The sequence below is a fragment of the Xiphias gladius genome, chromosome 1 (genome assembly GCF_016859285.1).
Source record: "Xiphias gladius isolate SHS-SW01 ecotype Sanya breed wild chromosome 1, ASM1685928v1, whole genome shotgun sequence".
In the NCBI taxonomy this organism is placed as follows: Eukaryota; Metazoa; Chordata; class Actinopteri; order Istiophoriformes; family Xiphiidae; genus Xiphias; species Xiphias gladius.
The window spans coordinates 33,715,676-33,737,031 of NC_053400.1; the positions used below are offsets into that span (position 1 = coordinate 33,715,676).

Sequence of the window (21,356 nt, forward strand, 5' to 3'; positions counted from 1 at the left end):
CTTCGGGTCCCCGCTTGAACTTTCTGAAGCCCCCTGTGCTGCGGCTGTTTGCCTGAGGTCTCTGCCTTTGTCATGTGCTTCTGTGCACATTATTATGTGAACGTGTGACCGTGCGTCCGGCCTTATATATGTTCCTATTAGCTTTCTATATCTACCATCTGTGTGTGTGTGTGTGTGTCAGAGATTCCCTGCGAGATGAGCGTCCTGACATTTACAGCGCTACTTCAGAGATCAGCGCCTTACACGGGCGGCGGCGTCACCCCGCCTGGCACCCAGATGTCAAACCTGGCATTTACAGCAGAGTCTCGCTGCTGCTAATGGAGAGTCTCAATAGACGGAACGCTGGTGCAGGATCCTGAGCTGCTAGCACGAGTAGCTAACAGACAGAGGAGGGCTACAGCTCAGTCAAGGACTCATTATCAGGAGAGGAGGGAATACAGTAGATGCAGACTCACACACTCACGCATTTTATTTTATTTGAACAGAAGGGTTGGAAGCAATGTGCGTGACTCAGTGTGTTTTCTATTTGTCATTTGTCTCAACGAATCTAACTTGTGTTGGACTGTCTGCCGTTGTCCTCCAGTGTTATAGCCATATAGCTGTATTCCATTACATGTATTAGGATAATGTTAGATTTAATTTTTAAATTGAATTTGATTCTTTTCATTATCTTTTCACACTTAAAATGCAGGTCAAAAAATACTCAATGAAATTAAACGTCACAAAAACGAAAATAAGGAAGGGACTACTTGGAAAACTTCAATCTTGCCAAGTTTCCGGTACGAAACTGATCCTCCGTGCAGAAGAGTGGTTAAAATGTCCAAGTGTAGCTTTACACCAACATCTAACCTAAATCAAAACCCGTCTAACCTAAGCACGTCACACAAAACTTTCTGAGTCTCCTCTCACAGTAATAAAAGCCTCTTTGCTTCAGTGCTTTTATTGTGGAAAAGTGCTAGAGTAGTCTTGTCTTTTTCCCCACCGAGTTTGTCCTCAGGCAGTATTGTTTTACCTTTTTTCACTTTAATGTTTTACTGATTTAGGTTTCTGATTAAACTAATACTTTGGTGGGGTTGTAACATAGTCCCAGTTCATTGTTTCTTAATGTTCTTTGTAGAGCGTCTTTAGTAGCTTTGTGTAATTCGATGTTTAGATGAATTGAGACACTTCCTAAGTTGTTCTCGCTAACTTCGTAGCAGACAATAACCTGCGTCCACCTGCCGTAGATCAGGTTTGGCCTCCACCAGAGCTTGTTTGATTAAAAACTGATGCCGGTGCAGTCAGGGCTGACTAGAGCACGTACGACCGAAGCATCCGGTAAAAGCATAAACTGTGAGCTAGAAGAGTAAAACGAGCTCCGTATTAGAGTTGGTGCTGTTTCTCTGTGAGTTCGACTCTACAAACAGCCCCTTACGCGCTGCACGCAGACATTTGATTCAGCTTTAATACAGAATAAAAAGTATTGATTGTTGGAGCTTTAGGATGCTCTTCAGTTTCGCTGTTACCACATGTAGCAATATAAATGAAGAAGTCCTTTGTTTGGATGTCATTCGCGCTTCAGCTTTCTATTTAAAGCGTGAATCTTGAATGTCGTACGATTTTAAATTTTATACAGAGTAGCTGCTGTGTGTATGTGCGTGTGTGTGTGTGTGTGTGTGTCTCTCCACTCTATTCCAGAGGGAACACTTGTGTGGAAAGCATGAAAGTACATGACCAGCATGAGGCATGGGAGGGTGTGTGTCTGTGTGCGTAGGCCTCTGAAGCGTGTGTGTGTGTGTGTGTTCGTGTGTGTGATTAAATCTCTTTTTCCAGTTGAAGTGCAGCAGATTGTGTGTCTGAGCTCTTCAGAGGTCGAACACGGCCCTCTCATGCCTGACCGGACTCTTTTCATCTCCTCAACGAATGGTTGGTTGTGTTAATGGTGTCAATACTGATTTAACTTTGCTGATTCTATCCAGTGCTTCTGTTGCATGGTATTTGTGTGTGTGTGTGTGTGTGTGTGTGTGTGTGTGTGTGATGTGATGGAAGAACAGCCCCTCGGTGTGTTGATCGGCGTCTCTGACAACGGCGTGTTTGGTTTCACACCTGATCCACGATGACAGAAAAATCGGTTCTGGTATCAAGAGCAGCCTTTTATCAATGTTCAGCTATTATCAAATAATAACATGATGTATTTTCAAAGAGCAATTAAATAAGGCATTAAAAATTAACCTTGAAAGATCGCAGTATATTCTTTTCCCTTATTCTGTCCTTAAATAAAGAAATGCTAATGAAATTTTGACCTGGAAGAGCAAAATTATTTCCTAAAAAATTCAATTTGAATCTTTGTTGTTCCTTTTTATATGGATGCGTCTGTTTAGCCCATTGCATCTCACACTCATGTCCCCCGCTCTAACGTTAACGGTCAGTGCCAGCAGTGCTTCTTCAATTTAAGAGCGTCCGCGGCGTCGTCTGCAGTACGCCAACTGAAAACTCGCCGAGAGGCAACGGGAGCTCTGATTGGCAGCTGGGCAGTAAGAGCTCCTACTGGCTCTCCGTCAGCGGGATGTCATCTGAGGGCTTTGGAAGGACAAACCCCGGGTAAAATATCTCTCCCTCGTGATACTTGATCTGGTGAGGGCAGAGTTAGAACATACAGGAAAACGCATTTTGTTTCAATAGCTCAGGCCATCGGTTCCATTTACCGTTTACTACTGAACAGTTCGATCGTATGATTTGAACCACTTTATTTGGAGTTCAAACCGAAAAGACTGTGATCCCTCACTGTACAGGAAAACTGGAAGAAAAGCAGGTCAATATTGAAGCAGGAAGTCTGTCTGCACACTGCAATTGATGTTTGTAACAGTCAGTGGGAGTAGTCATTTTAGGCTGCACCTTTTAATTTTCTCTTCCAGACAACTTTCGTTGACATGGGAGTTTGTTTCCAACGTGTCTGATGGTCCGACTGCTCGTGTTTGTTGACCCATCAAACTTCTTTCAGCAGTGTCAGCGCGTTCCAAGATCTCGCCAATTAACTTCGCCTCACTTTAATGGCCACACGTCAGCAGTGTTTGTTTTTCTTAAAGCAGGGTAAAATGCTCGATGAGTGTCAGCAGCAGCGGTGGGGACCATGTTGTTGCTGAAACATGCCCACAACCGAAAAACCCAACGAAAGCCAGAGACTTAATGAATCCTAGTTTGCCAACATTTTCATTACCTCGGAGCTTCTCCCATCTGTATTACAGCAGTTGGCCAGAAAGAGAATCCTGTCACCTAGAAATAGCATGTACATGCCACTGAATTGTTTTCCCATCTGGATGGTGGCGACAGATGTAATCGCTGGCTGGATTATGCTCAGAGGCGATTTTCTGACTGAGTGAAGCACTACATTTGTGAACTTGAGGAGACTTGCCATGAGGCGGTCTGGGTGGATGAGGCGCTGTGACACCGGAGACCATAAACACGTTGGGTCTCAAGTCTCTACACCAGACCGGGATCTTTCCCTGACCTGAACCAGGTGCTGTGAGAGTCTAGACACAACCATGAAACGGTTGCTGGAGTCGCCACCAGTGGATATTGTGCTCAGATATTCTGATCAGGTATTTTGGTGGAAAACAAATGTCCGTGAACATTTTATTGATGCGTCCATTCTCAATATTTTTGCAAGTTACATTAATTAACAGCATTTCCTTGTTATGTTAGATGAGCCTTTAGTGCTGTTTCCACACTCAGTGTTCATGTCCCCGCCTATGTCCCAATCTACGTATACTGTATATATATATATACACACACACAGGTTCTGTGTGGATCAACGATGCAGTTGGTTTAGGGACAAAACTTCTGCCAAAGCGAACTCTAAGTCCTGTATCTGCAACCAGACGGGAACAGCGCAGTGTGGATTCGGGGGGGGGATGTCTCTGTCGTTCAGGTCTGAGAGTCTAGAGGTGGAGAGGCAGACGACCTTGGAAGCGGTACATGTAATCCCGATAAGATTGTTTTCTTTGGAGACAGTTAACATTGTGAAGAAACGGGGAGAACAGTAAACCAGGATGGGTTGTAGGTAGGTACGGGTGAGGCTTTTGTAAAGCAGCAGCGGCAGGCGAGCTTACGTTAATAGAAAATGTAATCGGTCGATGTTACGTTCCCTTCACAATGTATCTGCTGTTGAACACCAGTTGTACTCTATATAAATGTAATTCTTAGGACACAGGTTTGGAAAGAGACACAGGTTTTTCAAGAGCAGACCAAACCATAACTGTGAAAGCAGGGGACCGAAGTGAATTTTCTAAAGTGAATGTTCCCTGTCCTCAGAGGAAAGTCTGATCTCCGCCTCCGCAGCGTTTTTAGTCCCTGCTGGAACTTGCGTGGTGTCGTCGTGTCGGACGTCTTCACTGCTGCCGCCCTTCTGAGCGACAGAGCGGTGACAGATGAGTGAAGGGATACCGATTGCAATCCACCACAGAAGAGCGTACCTGCTCTTTTCCCATGATTCACCACTGACCTTACTCTGCTCACCGTCACATCAGCCCGCCCTCCCTCCCCACGGAGGCTGTTAATGTATTCTGTCTGATGCAGTCACACGCCGGGGAGGCTGCTGGCTCCGTCTCCCTCGTCACCAGACGTGTGTATGGAAAAAACGCCGCCTGATAGTTACCCAGCAGCACCGGCAGCAGGCGCAGGACGGGCTGAGGAGACGCTCCCTGCTGATAGGCCGAGCTGATGAAATGCAGACTACTGCTCCTCTCTTTCCATCTCTTCTCTTCCCTCTCTTTCCTTTCAACTCCTTTCTTTAACTTCTCTTCCCTTCCTTACTCCTCACCTCTAATTTCCCTTCTTTCTCGCCTCTCCTCTCTCTCTCTCCTCACCTTCCCCTTCCTTTTCTCCTCTCCTCCTCCTCTCTTACTCACTTGTTTCATTACTCTGTCTTCCTGTCATTGCTCTGAATGGATTTGTGTTGCTTCTCAAAACGCCTGCACTTTCCGTCTCCTCCGCCAAATCGCAGGAAGCGGTCAACATCAGCCGCCGCCGTTCGACTGTGAAACCGCCGCTCTCCTCCTCCTCCTCTTCCAGAATCGCCCAGACGTCATAGCAACAGATGGCAGTTTGATTACCAGGCGGATGTTCCAATTTATCACCCCTCGTGCCCCTCAGCTCTGTATCGTGTTTCAATTAAATAGGGATTTGGAAGCAGCAGCGCTGTTACCAGAGTCAATCCTCATAATTCATTAAGAGGAGCTATCACGCATGGAGGTGTCGACTGGAGGAGAGCGTTGCCATGAGTCGGGAGCTCTGAGCCCTTCGGTGGGCTGGAGGAAAATTGATATCAGCAGGATGTGAACGAAACACCCGCCGGGGGCCAAATGCTGGCGAAATTAGTAAGGGTCACCCCAACGCTCCTGCCGCTGTTGAGACGTGGGAGGAGATATTTGGACCTTTCTCGGCTCCAGAGGTAAACGTCACCCAAGTTTTTCCCGTAGACGGTGTTGTGCTGGGGGGCTCATAGTTGGGGCACTGCCGCAGATTGGATCAGCACGAAACTCGCCCAGTTGAAAGAGAAAAGCGTCTTTGCCAAAAAATCTTGACTCCCATGGTACATTGGGGCGAGGGGACCAAAATTATTCTGAATGCTGAATTTTAGGTGACTGACAGTTGGAGCACTTCAGTGTTTGGTGGTCATGAAATTCAAAAGTATGACTGTTGTGACCTGCAGCATAATCTACGAGTCCTCAGTCCATCCGCACACCCTGCTCAGACATGTTTTGCTAAAACATGCCTGCGAAACCACTCCCGCAGCATGACCCGCTTCGCTGCTGTCCTTTGAAACGGTCCGTGTGTTCCAAACGCTATGAATTTTCACCAGTTGTCATCGTAATATGGCCAAAACACGGTGTTTGTCGCTCACAACTTGTTTATGCTAGTTGTGAGCAGAATGAAGATGTGCCTGGAATCACTCCCTTGCTCATTCACTGCTCCCTATATAATAGACATGTAGCAGTTTACACTATAGCGGGTAGCAAATGGAGATTTCAGAAACATATAATTTACCATCATTTTGCCTGTTCACTGACAGCGGTGGCTATGGGCCCTGTGCTCAAAGGCTGCACGGTCAGAGTCGGAGGAGTGTGTTTTTGGTTCACACCGTTTATGTGACTCACTCCGAATGAAGCCATTTAGTGCTGCAAGCCCCGAGTCACCGGCCATATGGCAGATCTTCTCAGATCGATAGGTCACCATCAATCTTCCCCAGCGGTCAGAAATTTGCAGGCGAAGAGGAAATCGAATCTGGTTAAACCAAGTCATTTCACCACCAATCGTTTGATCACAAACTACCTACTTTTAACATTGCCAGTCAAAACGTAACAGTAAGCAATTAATTCTGAAATCTTTCTCCTTGTACTGTCATTTCACAACAGTGAAATCAGGAACATGAGTCCAGGAATATCTCGCTTCACTCGCTGTTGCATTTCTCTACTGTTGCACCGGCTGGTTGATCGACGAAAATTGGCTTATTCTGCCATCTCTGCTGTAGTTCCTGCATCATTTAAACGAGACTAGGTCAAAACCTAGTATGTGGCGGGACCCCGCCTCTATCGGTTTTCTTCTCTCCTCACACAGTAATTTAACTCTGCTGAATTCCCAATAAAGCTGTTCTGACTGACGTGTTTTTCTGTTTCTGTCGTCAACGGAACCGGTATGAAAAAGTGACTGAAACGTGGCCAATTAAGACGACATGTTAACCAGCAGTCACTTCCAAACCAATCTGCTGCTAAAATCCTGGTTTCATAACCACGACGTCGTCTGACAGAATCACCAGACACAACGGCTGAGCTGTGATTTCAGGTGTATTTACCTGTGAAATGAAAGTTAGAGCCTCATCAACGTCCGTGTCAGCTGCTGTTCAGTCAGTTGAATGAGATGCTTAGTGATGTGTTGCCTGCGGAGGGAAGGCCCCACCTCGCACTTGTGGGACGATACTGGCGACTCTCTTCTACGGAGAGCATGGACCGACACAAACTGTGTGTGTGGGTCTGTCTGGATTATGGACGTGGTGGCGTAGGGCGGGATAAAAGACTTCCTGTTGGAGCTCAGATGGGCGGATGCAGAGAGAAGGTGAGCAGCCGGAGCTGGACCTCTAACTCCGCTACATGAGTCTGGGTCAGAGCTAAGAGTTGAACCCCGGTCCTTGGAGAATGGACTGTCTGTCGCACCAAACCCTGACCAGAGTCATGTACAGAGGCTGTTACGTTCTCGGTCTTTGAACCTATTTTCTGATCAGGTACACCCTCATTTAATTGATATTCCTCATGTTTTCCCACTGTCTTTAATTTAACACATTTTTCATAGATACTGTATGTGTCTCATTATAACAAAGTGAGGTTAAAAAAAGGTCAGGTACCACAGCTCAGGTATTCAATTGGCACCAGAACAACAATATGTTTGGGGCTAATTCCATGGCTAAATATTTATTCACTACATTGAGATGTTTTGCAGATACGTAATAACCGATACTGGAAATTCTTTTGTCTTGCTCTTCGTCCCGCCGCAGGTGGATGTTTAAATTCTTTCCTGTGAGGTCCTGAACATCAATCAAGCCTCGTATAGCGCCTTTCATAGAGGTTACTACAGTTTAGAGAGCTTTACAGGTGACTGACAAACTAACAAAACTCATAAGACGGTGGAAAATGAACAGTGGTAGACTAATGCAGTCCAAAAGCCAAATTAAAATGATTAAATTTAAAACATAATGTTGTCTCAAGTTACGACACAATTTGGCAGATAACAAAAGGGCGAAATGTGCCTCCGTCAGTTGCCAGAAAGGCTTGTAAATTCAAAGAAATGAGAAATTAAGTTGGGTACTCTGCTATCAGAGCAAGCCGCCCTGACGACGTCTTTAAAGACTCCCTCCAGAGCCACATAAAACTAACGCTTATACTATCTTACATCTAACACTACAGGCTGATGAGTGCACTGATCTTGATGTTAAAGTAGGTGGAGTTCCACCTTTAATGGATCCTCTCAGCTTTAGCCGGCAACTTGCACATTTATCAAAATTATTAGATCAGATCATCAAACCCACTGCTGATATGCAAGTCAGATAAGAACCCTTTTTTTTAATTTTGCGTGTTAATTTTTCTTAAAATGAAGCATTTTTTCAATATCTGCACATGGCAACTACTGAATGGATGGTTGAGGCCCGGTTAGAGTCGGGGCAAGACTGTGGTCTTCCTGAGCGCCACCCTGAATTTTTCTCTGGCTTCATATTGGACACGCTGCTTTTCTGCACTGGCACTTGACTTAAATCATGCGGTGCAGAATCATCCTCTATGGAGGCTGCGATGCGTCTCACAGATACGCTGATTCTGTATGATTCTGATATTGGTCCAACACATTTACATATTCTTAAGCAACAGTTGCCTTATATGAATGTATCCAGCGACTTTAATCTAAAGTGCAGACTTCTTTTTCCCTTACAATCTGCATTATGCATGACTTAACACGGTAAAAGCTTATATGTTAATGCCTTTTTAATGACAGTGAACGCTGCTGGAAACATTTCTGCTAATTCGGCTCAACGGAGAGGATGAGCCTGAGATAACTGAGGTGAGCGGGGGCCAGTGGTACAGGACTAGTTAAGATTCAGAGGAGATCACCGAACCCCAAACAAGCCGACCGGGCGGAGACTGAGGGGACCGGGTTACCGTGGTGGACCCAACGTCTATGTTACGGCTCGTCTTTCTCCCACCCCGCCCCCGGCCTTCCCACCGAACCCACACAGTTTATTACTACACATTAAAAAACCAAATGGGTCATAATTGAGCTTATTAAATGTCAGCGCCGCTGCTCACACAGGGAGGGCAGGGGGCTGAATGTCTGTTTACCTTGTACATGTGTTTAATTAGCCTCTGCCATGCTACACTGTGTGCGCATGGTTGTGTGAGAGGACGAAAATGAGGGTAATTAGATCTGATAGCAGGAGGATGGGCTGATGCACTGCACCTGCATCCGTCCCAGATATGAGCCGGTGTTTGAAGCCCGGGAGTCCAAAATCTACAGACTAATACCGAAGCATTAATGTGCTGTTGTGTCACAAAATCAAAGCCAGAGGACAAATGATGAGCTAACATAGACTCCATTAGCGATGCAATGTGGATTTGGCTGCTTCTTGCTCGGGAACAACACGCAGTCTGAACGTCTCCTTTCTCTAATGTAAAAAAACAACAACAAAGATTCCTAAATGTTTCCTATAGTTAAAGTAAATGTCGAGGATTGTGCAGTATCGACGGGTTGTATTTCCAGAAGCTTTTACTGAAATGCACACGGTCACAAGGACCCTGTGCAGATAAATGAACAGAAAATGAACGTTATCAGCAAACGCGCCGAGTTTGTATTGACGGTGAAAACAATGTCACCTCAGTATCTCGGCCAATATTAGCACTTTAAAGCTATTGTGTCGGTGTTATTCTGTGAAAGTCTTGTCGCTCCCTCCTTTAGTTTATCCGGTGAGCCTTAGAGGATCTTTTGTAAGCCGTTGATATTAGAATTCTCTCTTGCATTCTTCTTCCTCTTCATGCTTTGGCAGAGGAGTTGCAGGATTAGAGGAGTGGAGGGAGAAGTCGGTGTGACAGTCTTGTCTGGTAAAACCACTGGGCCAAAGATTAAAGGAAATTCTCTGGTTATTTACGTGACAGACCTTTGAAGACTGGCAGCCTTGATGGAAATGAAATGAAATTTTCGGGTTTCCTCTGTCCCGGGTCTGGCCTCTCAGACCCGTCACCGGAGGATGACTCGGACCCTGGGCCGGTTTTGGCGAGAGAGGGGCAGGAAAAGAGCCGTGAGGACAAGCTGAGCGGTGATTGACGGATGACTGATAACGTTTGTCTGCTCCACAGCTTAAAGCCCCGAAATCAATAGGGCGTATCAGCGAAGGATTAGTTTGATTACCTGCGGAATAGATCCCCAACGAGGCAACACAGACCTTCCCTCATTGATTATCTCAACATGTGTAAGACTGATCGGTAATTTTCAACAAACTAATACTGATAAAGTGGCTGCTGTGGTGGAAACATCTGTTGCTGAACGGTTTATTAATTCATCGTGATAACATTTTTTAAAAATTTTGTTTTAAATTTTGTTTTGTTCTGCCTTAACCAATTGTTACCGGGTAAAGAATCCGGATCGCCAACACCGTTTTCATTCAGACATGGAGGCTGTAGGGGCCTTTTCGCCGGGACAGGCTTAACGTTTGTCAGGTCAGTCAAAGACAAATGTTGATTTACGATCTGTCAGTTCTGTATGTTGACTTACGACAACCTGTACAGCTCTGCCGGTCTCATCCACGTTTGTCACCAGTTTTCTGGCTCTGGCAAAGGAAAGCGATGTCCCTATTCTTAATCCCCATCCCAATTTTTCGGATTAATTTTAAAAAGTCAACCCTTTGCGTCTTCTGCTTGAAGTCAGCATCGACCACGTTCTCTCCTTAATCTTAACTGAGGGTTTTTCAGTTGCCCGGCATAACCATTGAAGCATTAATCATGAATATTTTAGGATCAATATAAATGTTTCCATGTATGTTAACAAATAAATTTAATCTGGCAAGCACTGTCTCTGTCTTCAAACCGTTTGAGGAGATGGGGTTTGATCTCGATACCAAAACGTCTTGCTGTATTCTTCCTTCATTCTTATGTTTTAATACAAAAATACATTTTTCATTAAACAAATTAAGTTCATTTTTTTAACCCAACTATTTGATGAGTCAGTGTTTAACATTGTGCTAACACAAAGAACAACACAGAACTTAAAATATACAAATATAAGCAAGTTAAAGTATAAACCAGTATAAAATAAGATCAGAAATTAGATTTAAAGGTGTCCTGTAGAGCTTGTGCTCTGGAGCAGTGTTTTTATGAGGGGATCCCTGTTTTGTTTGTTTTGTGAACACTTTTCCGCCGATCAACGGTAGGTGGCAGTGACGCCAACAAACGCAGTGAAAAAGACTGTTGACGAGCAAACATGGATGTAAACGAAGCACAGTTGAAGCATGAAAAAAACAAGCGCAGCTAATTTCTCTCAGGAAATGCATTCAGCATGTTGCTTTGGTGAAGAACAATGAATGTAAACACAACCGCTGTTGTTTGTTTACGTGGAAGATCAACAGGGCAACTTTCAACCAGGCAATATCAGAAGAATAAATCGATACAACTGAGAATCTGGCCAGAGTTCTGTGCCAGCTCTCCGTAAATTTCATTACTCATCGATTTCCTTTTCTGATTTTCTCAGTTTGCCTAAACCTGCTCCGTCTAACAGTTTTTCCCAGAACAGTCTCCGGTAACCTCCAGAGTAGGGGCTTGAATTTGTTTCTCTGAGTCGACGGCTGACATATCATCATAAAAAATACTCGTAGCTTCCTAGAAAAATAGGTCTCAAGGCGTTCTCGATCCCGACTGGTCCCGTAGCTGCATTGCATTCTGGTCCATTTTCATGCTTGTGTGGCTGTGGACAAGTGCGGCCGCTGTACCTCTTCCTCTGATGGATTTCTTCCTGTACGATTGTTGAGCATCAGTGTATAATAGCAGATCTGGGAAGAAGCCTTGTTTGAGTCCGAGGTTGGAACACGTTCTTCTCTCAGTTTCCATTGTTTGTGCTTGAAATTAAATATTTGACGTCATCTTTGTGTCTATTTGGCCATTTATCCCCAGGAATTACAAAAACACACCAAACAATATGAGCTCAGAGATGCACTTTAACAACATGTCTAACGGACGATGTCTGTGCAGAATCTGCTGCCGCAGTTTTTCTTCGCAGCACAGAGGTCTAAACTCAGTTTACCCTCCGGCCTGCCGAGGTGCCGACCGGCAGTAAATCCGGTGTCATAAACCTCTGTATCATTTCATGACATGCATCTGCAGCTGCTGCTGGACTGCGCCTGCTGGCAAATACTATGTAGTTCTCTGATATGACAGGAAATCATGATTTGTTGTCATATAAGTCTGGTGTTTTCATCATATTTATAATTATTATTATTATCATTAATATAAGGGTCAACATGTGTCAGTCTGTCTCTAATACTTTTGTAGTTCCTTTTGTAGTTTTTAGCAAAAGTCACTCAGAAGGAATGAAATTTGCTGCATTGTTTGCATTTGTTGGGGACTATTTTCAGCTGCGGATTAATCCACGTGTGTGTAATTCTGACAGCAGGCAGCCACTGCAACGGTGTGGCTCACCGATGTGTGTATTTTGACAACACTGGAGCTCTATGGCACAGAGGAATAAGATAAATTGGTCTTTTTGTGGTATTTTTGTTTAAAAAAAAAAATAGAATATAGTCAGACTTAGATAGATAAATGATTTATTTGTCCCCGCGGGGAAATTGGTTTGCGGCATAATCACAACATCACAGAGCAACTGTCACGGAGACGCCAATGGCACACTCATAAATCCTCATACGCGTACAGAGTCAGCAGAACACGTACCAATACACTTGCTCGCACACATGCCCACACCCATGGCTCGCAGCGTGCACCAGAGAAGGCTGGCCAGAGCAGCCGGACGTCCCGCTTAAATCTAGCGCTCGGGACTAAAAGAGCAGAGCTCAAAGGTGTAAGTAACAATAAAACTATACAAACAGTGACTGGGGATATGGAGGAATAAGAAATATCAGGCTTTGGATACACACACAGCACTCGTTAGTACGGTACAGTCATTGTTGGTATGGGTGTTTTCATGGGAACGCTCTAAAGTACAGTACAATGCTCAGGTAAGAGAAGAGTATCTCAACATGACACGATGAATCTCAATAAAAACTTAGGACTGATATCTGTATTTTTCCTTTATCCTTATACGCTTTTATTTTGGAACCACGCTCTTTAAACGGCATCAAGGATGAGGAACAGCCAGACGTCTGAATGGTGGCGGTGATGGCGGTGATTGTGGTGATGATGGTGATGGTGATGGTGATTGTGATGATGGTGATGGAGGTGATGGAGGTGATGGCGGTAATGGCGGTGATGGCGGTGATGGCGGTGATGATGGTGATGGTGATGGTGATTGTGATGATGGTGATGGAGGTGATGGTGGTGATGGCGGTGATTGTGGTGATGATGGTGATGGTGATGGTGATGGTGATTGTGATGATGGTGATGGAGGTGATGGTGGTGATGGCGGTGATTGTGGTGATGATGGTGATGATGGTGATGGCGGTAATGGCGGTGATGGCGGTGATGGCGGTGATGATGGTGATTGTGGTGATGATGGTGATGGTGATTGTGATGATTGTGATGATGGTGATGGAGGTGATGATGGTGATGACGGGGACAGGACAGAATCACCTGGTCTGGCCTGGTCTGGCCTGGTCTGGTCTGGTCTGGTCTGGTCTGGTCTGGTCTGCTGATGAGTGACAGAATAATCGCTGGAATTTTCTCACAAAGGTTTTTTTTTTTTTTTTTTATCCTGATGGTTCTGAAAAGCTGAAACACAATACTGATGTTTAATGTTCATATTGTAAGATTGATAAATATCTACTGTTGTACTGGCCATTAAACCTGAGCACCAGTCACCTCAGTTTAACAAAGATAAAAGACCAGTTATTTTCGTAGCTCCCAGGCTTTGAGAGTGCTGCTGTGGCCGTGGCTCCCGTGTTGTTGTTTAATGCTGAAAAGATGATTGTCGCTTTATCTTTCTCTGATGTGTTCAAATTGTACCATCCAGTACAGTAGTAGATACTTTGTTTTTATCTTAGATGTTAAACCCAATTAGTTTGGAAAAAGACTCAATCAGAAAGTACCAGCGCTAGAGGAGGTGTTCAGAAGCTTTACCGTAGTAAGAGCAGCATTACCGCAGGGCTAAAAAAAAACAATACTGTGTTACAAGGAAGAGTCGCACATTCAAAATATTGGCTGAGTAAATTTATGTACCACAGGTGCCACAGTACTTAATACATCAAAAAGTAAAAGTGCTCATTATGCAGAGTGGACGCTGGCTGTCAGAGTATCGCTTGTTTTGGGTTTTTTAACCCAAAGTATTTATTTTACTTTTGGACCAGTAGTTTAACTAAATAATGCATCTTATATTATAAAGTGTTTCTTATGTAAGATTTTATCCTACAAAGTAACTTAGTAGCTAAAGCTGCCAAATAAATGCAGTGGAGTAAAAAGTCCAATATTTCCCTCTGAAATGAGAAAAAAGCCGCATCACATGGAAATACTCGAGTAAAGTATAAATACCTTAAAACTGTACTTAAGTACTTGAATAAATGTACTCAGTTACATTCCACCACTGGAAAATACACTGCAGCAACTTAAAGATTTTCCTTTGATCGCTGGTCGAAGCGGAGTCGTGCACTTCTCTTTCCATGACTGCCCGGTTTATTGTGGATTATCCTTCACATAGTCTGCACATAATCAGTGAACACACAACACACAAGTTGTGCTAACGTGATACTCATAGATGTGCTCTGAGCTTATTTAACCTCGTCCAGGTCTTTTTTCATCCGGTGCCTTGTGGGGTCAACGCTTTGCGCTTCTCCTCACGCGCCGATGTGAAAACAGGAGTTTACCATTTGCTGTCAACTCAACTGCCGTCACTTTTTCGATTATGCAAGCTTGATGTGTGTGTTGCTAAGACACCAGAGGTGCCAGACATCCAACGCAACAGCCTCTCGGTAACAGACCATCAGGTTTTACAACTGAACCACATCCAGAGGTTAAATGTTTGAGTTTTACCAAACAACATGGGTGTGAAAACAGTCCAGGGCCACTTGATGTGAATGATATATCAGATAGATGCTGTGTGTGTGTGTGTGTGTGTGTGTGTGTGTGTCACGTCCGTTTCAATTACCCTTCCCGGCTGCAGGTTCTTGCTTGAGCTCATGACAACAGGCTTGTGCTGACAGCTTCATAATTTTCGGTCTGAGGATGCGTTAACATTAGACTGCACTGTACGTGTCCATGTTGCTGATCTCTTTATTGTCTTTATTTTTTTTTTCCCTCCTGTGTGTCTCTTCAGGTGGAGCGGGAGATAGCCATTCTCAAACTCATAGAGCATCCCCACGTTTTAAAGCTGCATGACGTCTACGAAAATAAGAAATACCTGTAAGTACAAATGTCCAGGTGTTCGGGCGAATGCTGCATCACATTGTGTTAAATTTCTCACAAAAAGGCTTAAAAAAAATACAAAAATACAACATTATTTTAAAAAATTCAGTCTGACCCAACGTTACCTGCAGGCGTCAAAGACTTTTCTGCCGAACATACGCATGTTGGGATACAGGTCGTTTTAAGCTGTTTAAAGACAAAGAAAAAGAAAAAGATTCTATCAGGTCAAAGTTTTACTTCCATTTTTTCTTCTGTCCAGTGGCAGTGAAGGTTTTGGTTCTGGCTGAGGCAGTAACTGTGTGGGCTGGCACTAAAAATGCACCACGTGTGTGTGTCCGCACTCGCATCCTCACCTCAGCACTCGCTTACCGGCCACGTCGGCTCTCAAACGTCAGTCAGGTCGAGTCAGTTTATTTATGTAGAACAATATCGCAAACCACAAATTTGCCTCCAGGGGCTTTACAACCTGTGCAACACACAACAGCCTCTGTCCTTAGACCCTGGATTCGAACCAGTGCCAGGACCACTTTCCTGAGAAACACCCACAGAGGCCTGAGGCTGAGACCCTCTTCCCTGAAATATGTCCAAAACAAGTGTTTTGTCATCTTTGGAATAATAGGAAACTCTGCACTGTCATAGTTTATATTTCTTGGCATTCAAACTGACGTTGACCCGTGAAGGCTGACGAACGCAGTCGAGGTACGAAAATGAAGTCTAAACCCGTGTCTACGTCGTCCCCAGGACTGTGGACGCCCCTGCAGAACAATGTGACATTGACTCGAGCACCTTCCCTCCATGCGGCCGTTTGAGCCCTGGGATTTTATTAAAGCGTGAAATGTTTCTTTGCTCCCCCTCACTTGAACATGCCCCCTGCCACTGCGGAGCATTAATGTATATCCGTGTTTTATTGTGTACATTAATCTGCTGCATTTGGCGGCTGTGCTCCAGTGGCGTGGCTTAATACGCTCTTCAATAATTGATAAAGGCGCCGCTGTCAAACGGAGCAGGAATTTGTTTTCTTAATGATGCAAGGACAGGGACGGATGGTCATCACGGATGCAAACAGTTTGCTGCAGAAAATTTCACACTCACAAATCACATGCGAACGTGTTTCTAATTTAAATGGCTCTGACAGGTAAACGCTTGAGCAGATCCCTTAATCTGCTAATAAATCAGGCCGTGGGGAAGACGGGCTGCAGGAGGAGCCGGCTTTCCGGGCCGAGTGAGGATCAGCGATGTCTCCGGGATAAATGAATGGAGGAGATGAAACATTTTAAATCACAGGCACACAAGCCACCACGGGCTGGGGATTTTCTCGGGGATTTACACTACGCATCGATGTACTGTGGTAACTTCGACGTGTCGCAGCCAAATACTTTGAAGTTTATGGCTCAATTATTTCATTAATGTTACTTTCATTCTGAGACAAAGTGAAATTGAGGATTTCCTTCGATGAGTGTTTGATCTCTGTTTTAATGTCTGTGGAAAGGTGGAAATGATGTTACCCAAGCACGGTACTCGTGCGGTTTTGAGGTTCAGGTACTTTACTCGAGTACTTCTCTACCTTTAGCTGATGGCTGCAGACATTGGTAAATGAACTGATTTTGATTTGAATTTAACCAGATAATATCAGGAAAAACTGCTGCTGTTGGGAACAAATCTTGTAAAACAAAAGGATATCTTTTCCAGGAACTGTAAACTCTGTAATTATTATCCCGCCCTTTCTTTTAGACAGGGATGGATAATTTACTCGACAGCAGCATGTAACCTTTCAGGCCTTCGGAGGGCAGCCCTAGAATGATAGCTATCAGGTACTTTTACATTCCCATGAAATACCTCGTACCTCCAGATTTGGGGATTGATTCTCAGCGGACACAGCAGTTTTCACAATCGGCCCTTTGGCTTCTGACACTTTGTACATTTCACTGCTAGAGCTGACAGATCTTGTTTTACTGGTGCTTCAGCAAAGGATCTGAGAACTGGTCTAAACTTCCACCACTGACCACTGTGGCCCGTTCCCCCTCTGTCCCTGTGCAGGTATCTGGTGCTAGAGCATGTGTCCGGGGGGGAGCTTTTCGACTACCTGGTGAAGAAGGGCCGGTTAACACCTAAAGAGGCCAGAAAGTTCTTCAGACAGATCATCTCAGCCCTGGACTTCTGCCACAGCCACTCCATATGGTTTGTTACTCTCGCACTCGCCTCCGCCATCGCCGTCGTCGTCGCTGATTATCTCGCATGCAACTGACGTCAGCGCATCCGACAAATACTCTAACACGCACGTCATCACGGGCAGTGTGCAGCAGAACATCTCATGTTTTTATTATATGATAAATATGGGGACAGAGATTCTGTGTAATTTATCATTTATTTGTATTTTTATCATTTTTTGATCATCGGTTGGTTGGGCAGTTGTGTCATGTACAGTTTTATACTTACTTATAAATATTTATTATTTAATATTTAATGATATTTTCTCCACAGAGGTTTTGTTCAGGTAAGATATAGGAGAACACTGCTGCAATTTGTGTGTTTGGCATTTCTGTTTAGCGACGCAAAATATGAGGGGGGAGAGCGAGGACCAGCGTAAAAATAGCCGCACCTGATTAATTGCTGCTGACTGACCGCCGCAGCAGAGGAAGCTGCGTCTTAAATCTCATGTGTGGGAAGAGCAGGTGTGAAATCTGCAGCACTGTTTCATCAGGTGCACATAAGGGGAGAGACTAAAGCCAGGCTCCAACAGTTTGAAGGAGAGTAGTTTGGGCGATGAAAACCCTTTGGTGACAGCAGACTGCAAGAATGGGTCAACAAACTAAAGGATGTTTTTGAAGTGACTTCACAGTAGCTCTCTGCTGCGGTCGTTATTTTTCAGTTGCCCCTTTCCCTCAGCGGCCTCCTGCTGGGGAATGTATTTTTAAGGCTCGCACCAGCTCCAGTCCGATGTTATGACTGAAGCAGACCATGATATGCGTTACAATGACAATCTCGTCAGAGGAGTTTGAGAGTTTAGCCAAAAATGTCCCACACATTTGTGATTATTCACAACTTCTGATCTTTTTGTAGAGCTGACAACATTTCCTCACATAAATCCTTCCTCTGGCCAGGTCAGTACGAACTGTGACAGTGTCAGTGTCCGGTAGTTTCCATAAGACTTAGAAACCATCAGCCACGGCGTAAAATAAGTAGGCAATGGAATGTAACTGAATGTATTCGCAGGCAGCACCGTGTTGATTTTCTAACAGTTCTAGATGAAACCCCATTCCTAAAAGCGCTGGAGTGATTGCTTCATTTTGATGATCGAGCAACAGGTTTCCTCCCGCGTGCCGCCTCTTCAGCCTCTTCCCTCATCAGCTATAGCCGGGGGCGACTGTAGAGGCTCCAGGCCCTCTCCATCTCTTCATCTCTCAGTGCACCTTTAGTTCCCTGACGCATGGCTGCAGCACTGTGTATCTAAGAGCAATTGCGCATCAAAGAACTCTGCCTCTGACTCTCGGCATTAGACATCAAGTGTTTTGCTTTGAAGGGCTAGATTTATTCTTTTTTTTTTTTCCTGGAGGAACCTGGGTGATGCACAACTAGAGTCGAAAGAGTCTTATCTAGTGCTTTCATTTCCCTCACTCGTTTTGAGTGAAAGGGGTAGCTCCGCTACTGACTTGGACCTCCTTTACACCTGGATTTCATCAGTTCTTTACGACTGCATTGTGAACGAGAAACCTTTACCAAAGAAAAAGAATACGCTCTCAGGAGTTTCCCGTTTTGCCTACACTACCTCCAAGGTTGAACGTTAAAAGCAAATAGGCTACCTTTTTTTATAAGCTACTGTATTCGGATAATATTTTACATGAAACTCCAACGGAGAAGCAACGACAAAAAAAAAAAAAACATAACGCATGGGCGTCAGGTTGGTGGTCAGAAACTAACTAACAAAATCGGATTGCTAGGAGGCCAGTGGACTTTGCTATCCAGACGACATTTCAGACATTTCACCTCTTGTCATTCTGAGACAGTTGTGGAACTGAAGCAGCTTTTCAGATAGTAAGTGACTAAAATGGGAGTCGCGCATGAAATTTTTGAGGTTTAAAAAGTTTTTATTTTCGCCTAAGTTCAAATAAAACACAATGTTAATCTGGAAGGTCAGTAATAAAAGCAGTGTGCGGATGTATGTAATGTTTAAAGGGTGCAAACAAAACACAAAAGAGTAAAAACCAAACAAGCTGGTGGAGGCCTGGAAAGAAGAGGACAAGGGGTTTAGAAATGAAGCCACTTCAATAGACTGAGACCCAAGCGTTTCCGGTGAAGCCTGTTTCCTGATATCCTACTTTGAACCAGGCGGCCAAACTGACCACACAAGCAGCAGGCAGAGAGGGAGGGATTTTAAAGACCGGATCTGAAACCCAGTGACAGCCAGACCTGGTTTAGCATAGAGCCCAGCATAGTTACACCCAATGTACTAGGTACCGAGTGAACCTGTAAAGACCATGGTCGGACAATAGACACAGTCGAGATACCAAAAACAAGCTGATGACAGGTAAAGAAGAAGAATTGCTTCATTGATTTTTTTAAATTCAGGTCAACATCTCAGTCTCTTTCTTCTGTTTCCTTTCCTGTCGTCCTCCAGCCACAGAGATTTGAAGCCCGAGAACTTGTTGTTAGACGAGAAGAACAACATCCGGATAGCAGACTTTGGCATGGCGTCTCTGCAGGTCGGGGACAGTCTGCTGGAGACCAGCTGCGGGTGAGTTCCTTAAGTCATTGACCTGCACGTCACAACAAGTAATTCTCAGGTCTTAAACTCAAGTTAAACATCCTAAACTTTGAGTTTATAGTCCTAAAATGTAATAATTGTAAAAACCAGTTATGTAGATGATGAATGCTTTGCGCCGTTTATCCTGATATGAATGTTTCTCTTTCTCCTTTTTTAATCCAGTATTCATCCCATCTTTGTTCACTTAACCTGCTCTGACCATTTGTGACTGAATTTAAAAGCCCTGAAATCCTTTTTCTTCCCCTTGTTGCCACACGTTACTCGGAAATAGCAAGAATTCAGTGTTTACCTTCTTACTACGAATAAATACATACATGAACAGTGTTTTTCCTGCGCTAAAGTTTGATTAATTACAAGCATGGTAAGGGTTTTCTTTGCTCTTCTAGTCTGTTGATGGTGAGAGAGATGTTACTGGTTCAATGTGCTGTGGTAGTGTCGGACAGCAAATCCTAAAGGAACTAAAGTAAAGGTACCTTTAAGTAAAACCTGTGTATTGGCCACGGAAAAGAAAAGGGTACCAAGACACAGAGCAACGTTATCATTTGTTAAAAGTCATGTTAATGTCCACCTTTTAGCTCTGGTTTTGGTCTCCACCCGCTCCTGAGGGAAACCTCTGGCTCTTTCGCTGCTAAATGCTCCACTATGTTCACCAGCTGGTCTCTGACTGTATTTGTCTGTCGTTTGGTGCTGAGCAGGTAGTGGACAGAGGCTTTATCACAGCTTGTTTGATGAAAACAGCTGCTGCTGCTGCTGCTGGAGAAACTGAGACTGAACCAGACAGTAACTGTAACGCAAAACCAAAACAAGGAGCTGAAAAAGGCTAAAAAGCCCTGGGAAGCTGCAGAGTTAATGGTAATTCTCTGTGGGTTCGTCATTACATGCAACCTGCTTTCACAAAACAAGTAGTTATTCGAGTCATCATTAATATAAAAACAGTGATGCTGAATGTGGCTTTAAAACGACACCCCCTGAGCACAGCTTTAATGAGATCTGTGTCTTGTTGAGTTAGGCAGATGTGTGAAGCCGCTGTGTCTCTGGAAGCAGGAGAAATCTTTCAATTTTATGAGGTCCTAGTTGTTTGTTCCACAGGCGTTAGAAAGCTCTGCAGGGTACAGCCTGGTCCAGCGCGTCCCGCTCGCCACACTCAACCGCAGGCCAACCAGTGTTTCATGGAGCCAGTCATGTGGAATGACTAAAGCCCGACTCCTGCGGCTCAGAAATGCTGCACAAAGCACAAGAGAAAATGGAGTTAGTGGGCAAAATGCTGAGACTGCAGTTACTCATTAGTCCTCATTATAACTCAAACAATCAAGGCACTGGTAACCCTCAGAGTAATGCATCAGAGTAGTGCTTTTGCTCATTCTCTATAATATCAATGTAAATGTTTCACACGTATGTTCTGATGGCGCCATTTGGAAGCTCGCCTGACACTTTTTACCTCGGTTTTCATGGTGATTCCTCATATGCTGCTAAGGGTTGGATGAGTCATCTAGACGCTACGAAACCCCCGTGACACACTGGTAATG

General features: G+C 44.4%; 1 protein-coding gene across 1 annotated transcript in view; it reads left to right on the forward strand.

The window, feature by feature from the left end:
* LOC120789332 (serine/threonine-protein kinase BRSK2-like) overlaps positions 1 to 21,356 on the forward strand; it is a 128,620-nt gene that overhangs the window by 65,323 nt on the left and 41,941 nt on the right. The window contains exons 5-7 of the mRNA XM_040125999.1: positions 14,980 to 15,065; positions 17,106 to 17,246; positions 19,684 to 19,800. Of these exons, the coding sequence (XP_039981933.1) occupies positions 14,980 to 15,065; positions 17,106 to 17,246; positions 19,684 to 19,800 (344 nt within the window). The remainder of the gene's footprint in view (positions 1 to 14,979; positions 15,066 to 17,105; positions 17,247 to 19,683; positions 19,801 to 21,356) is intronic.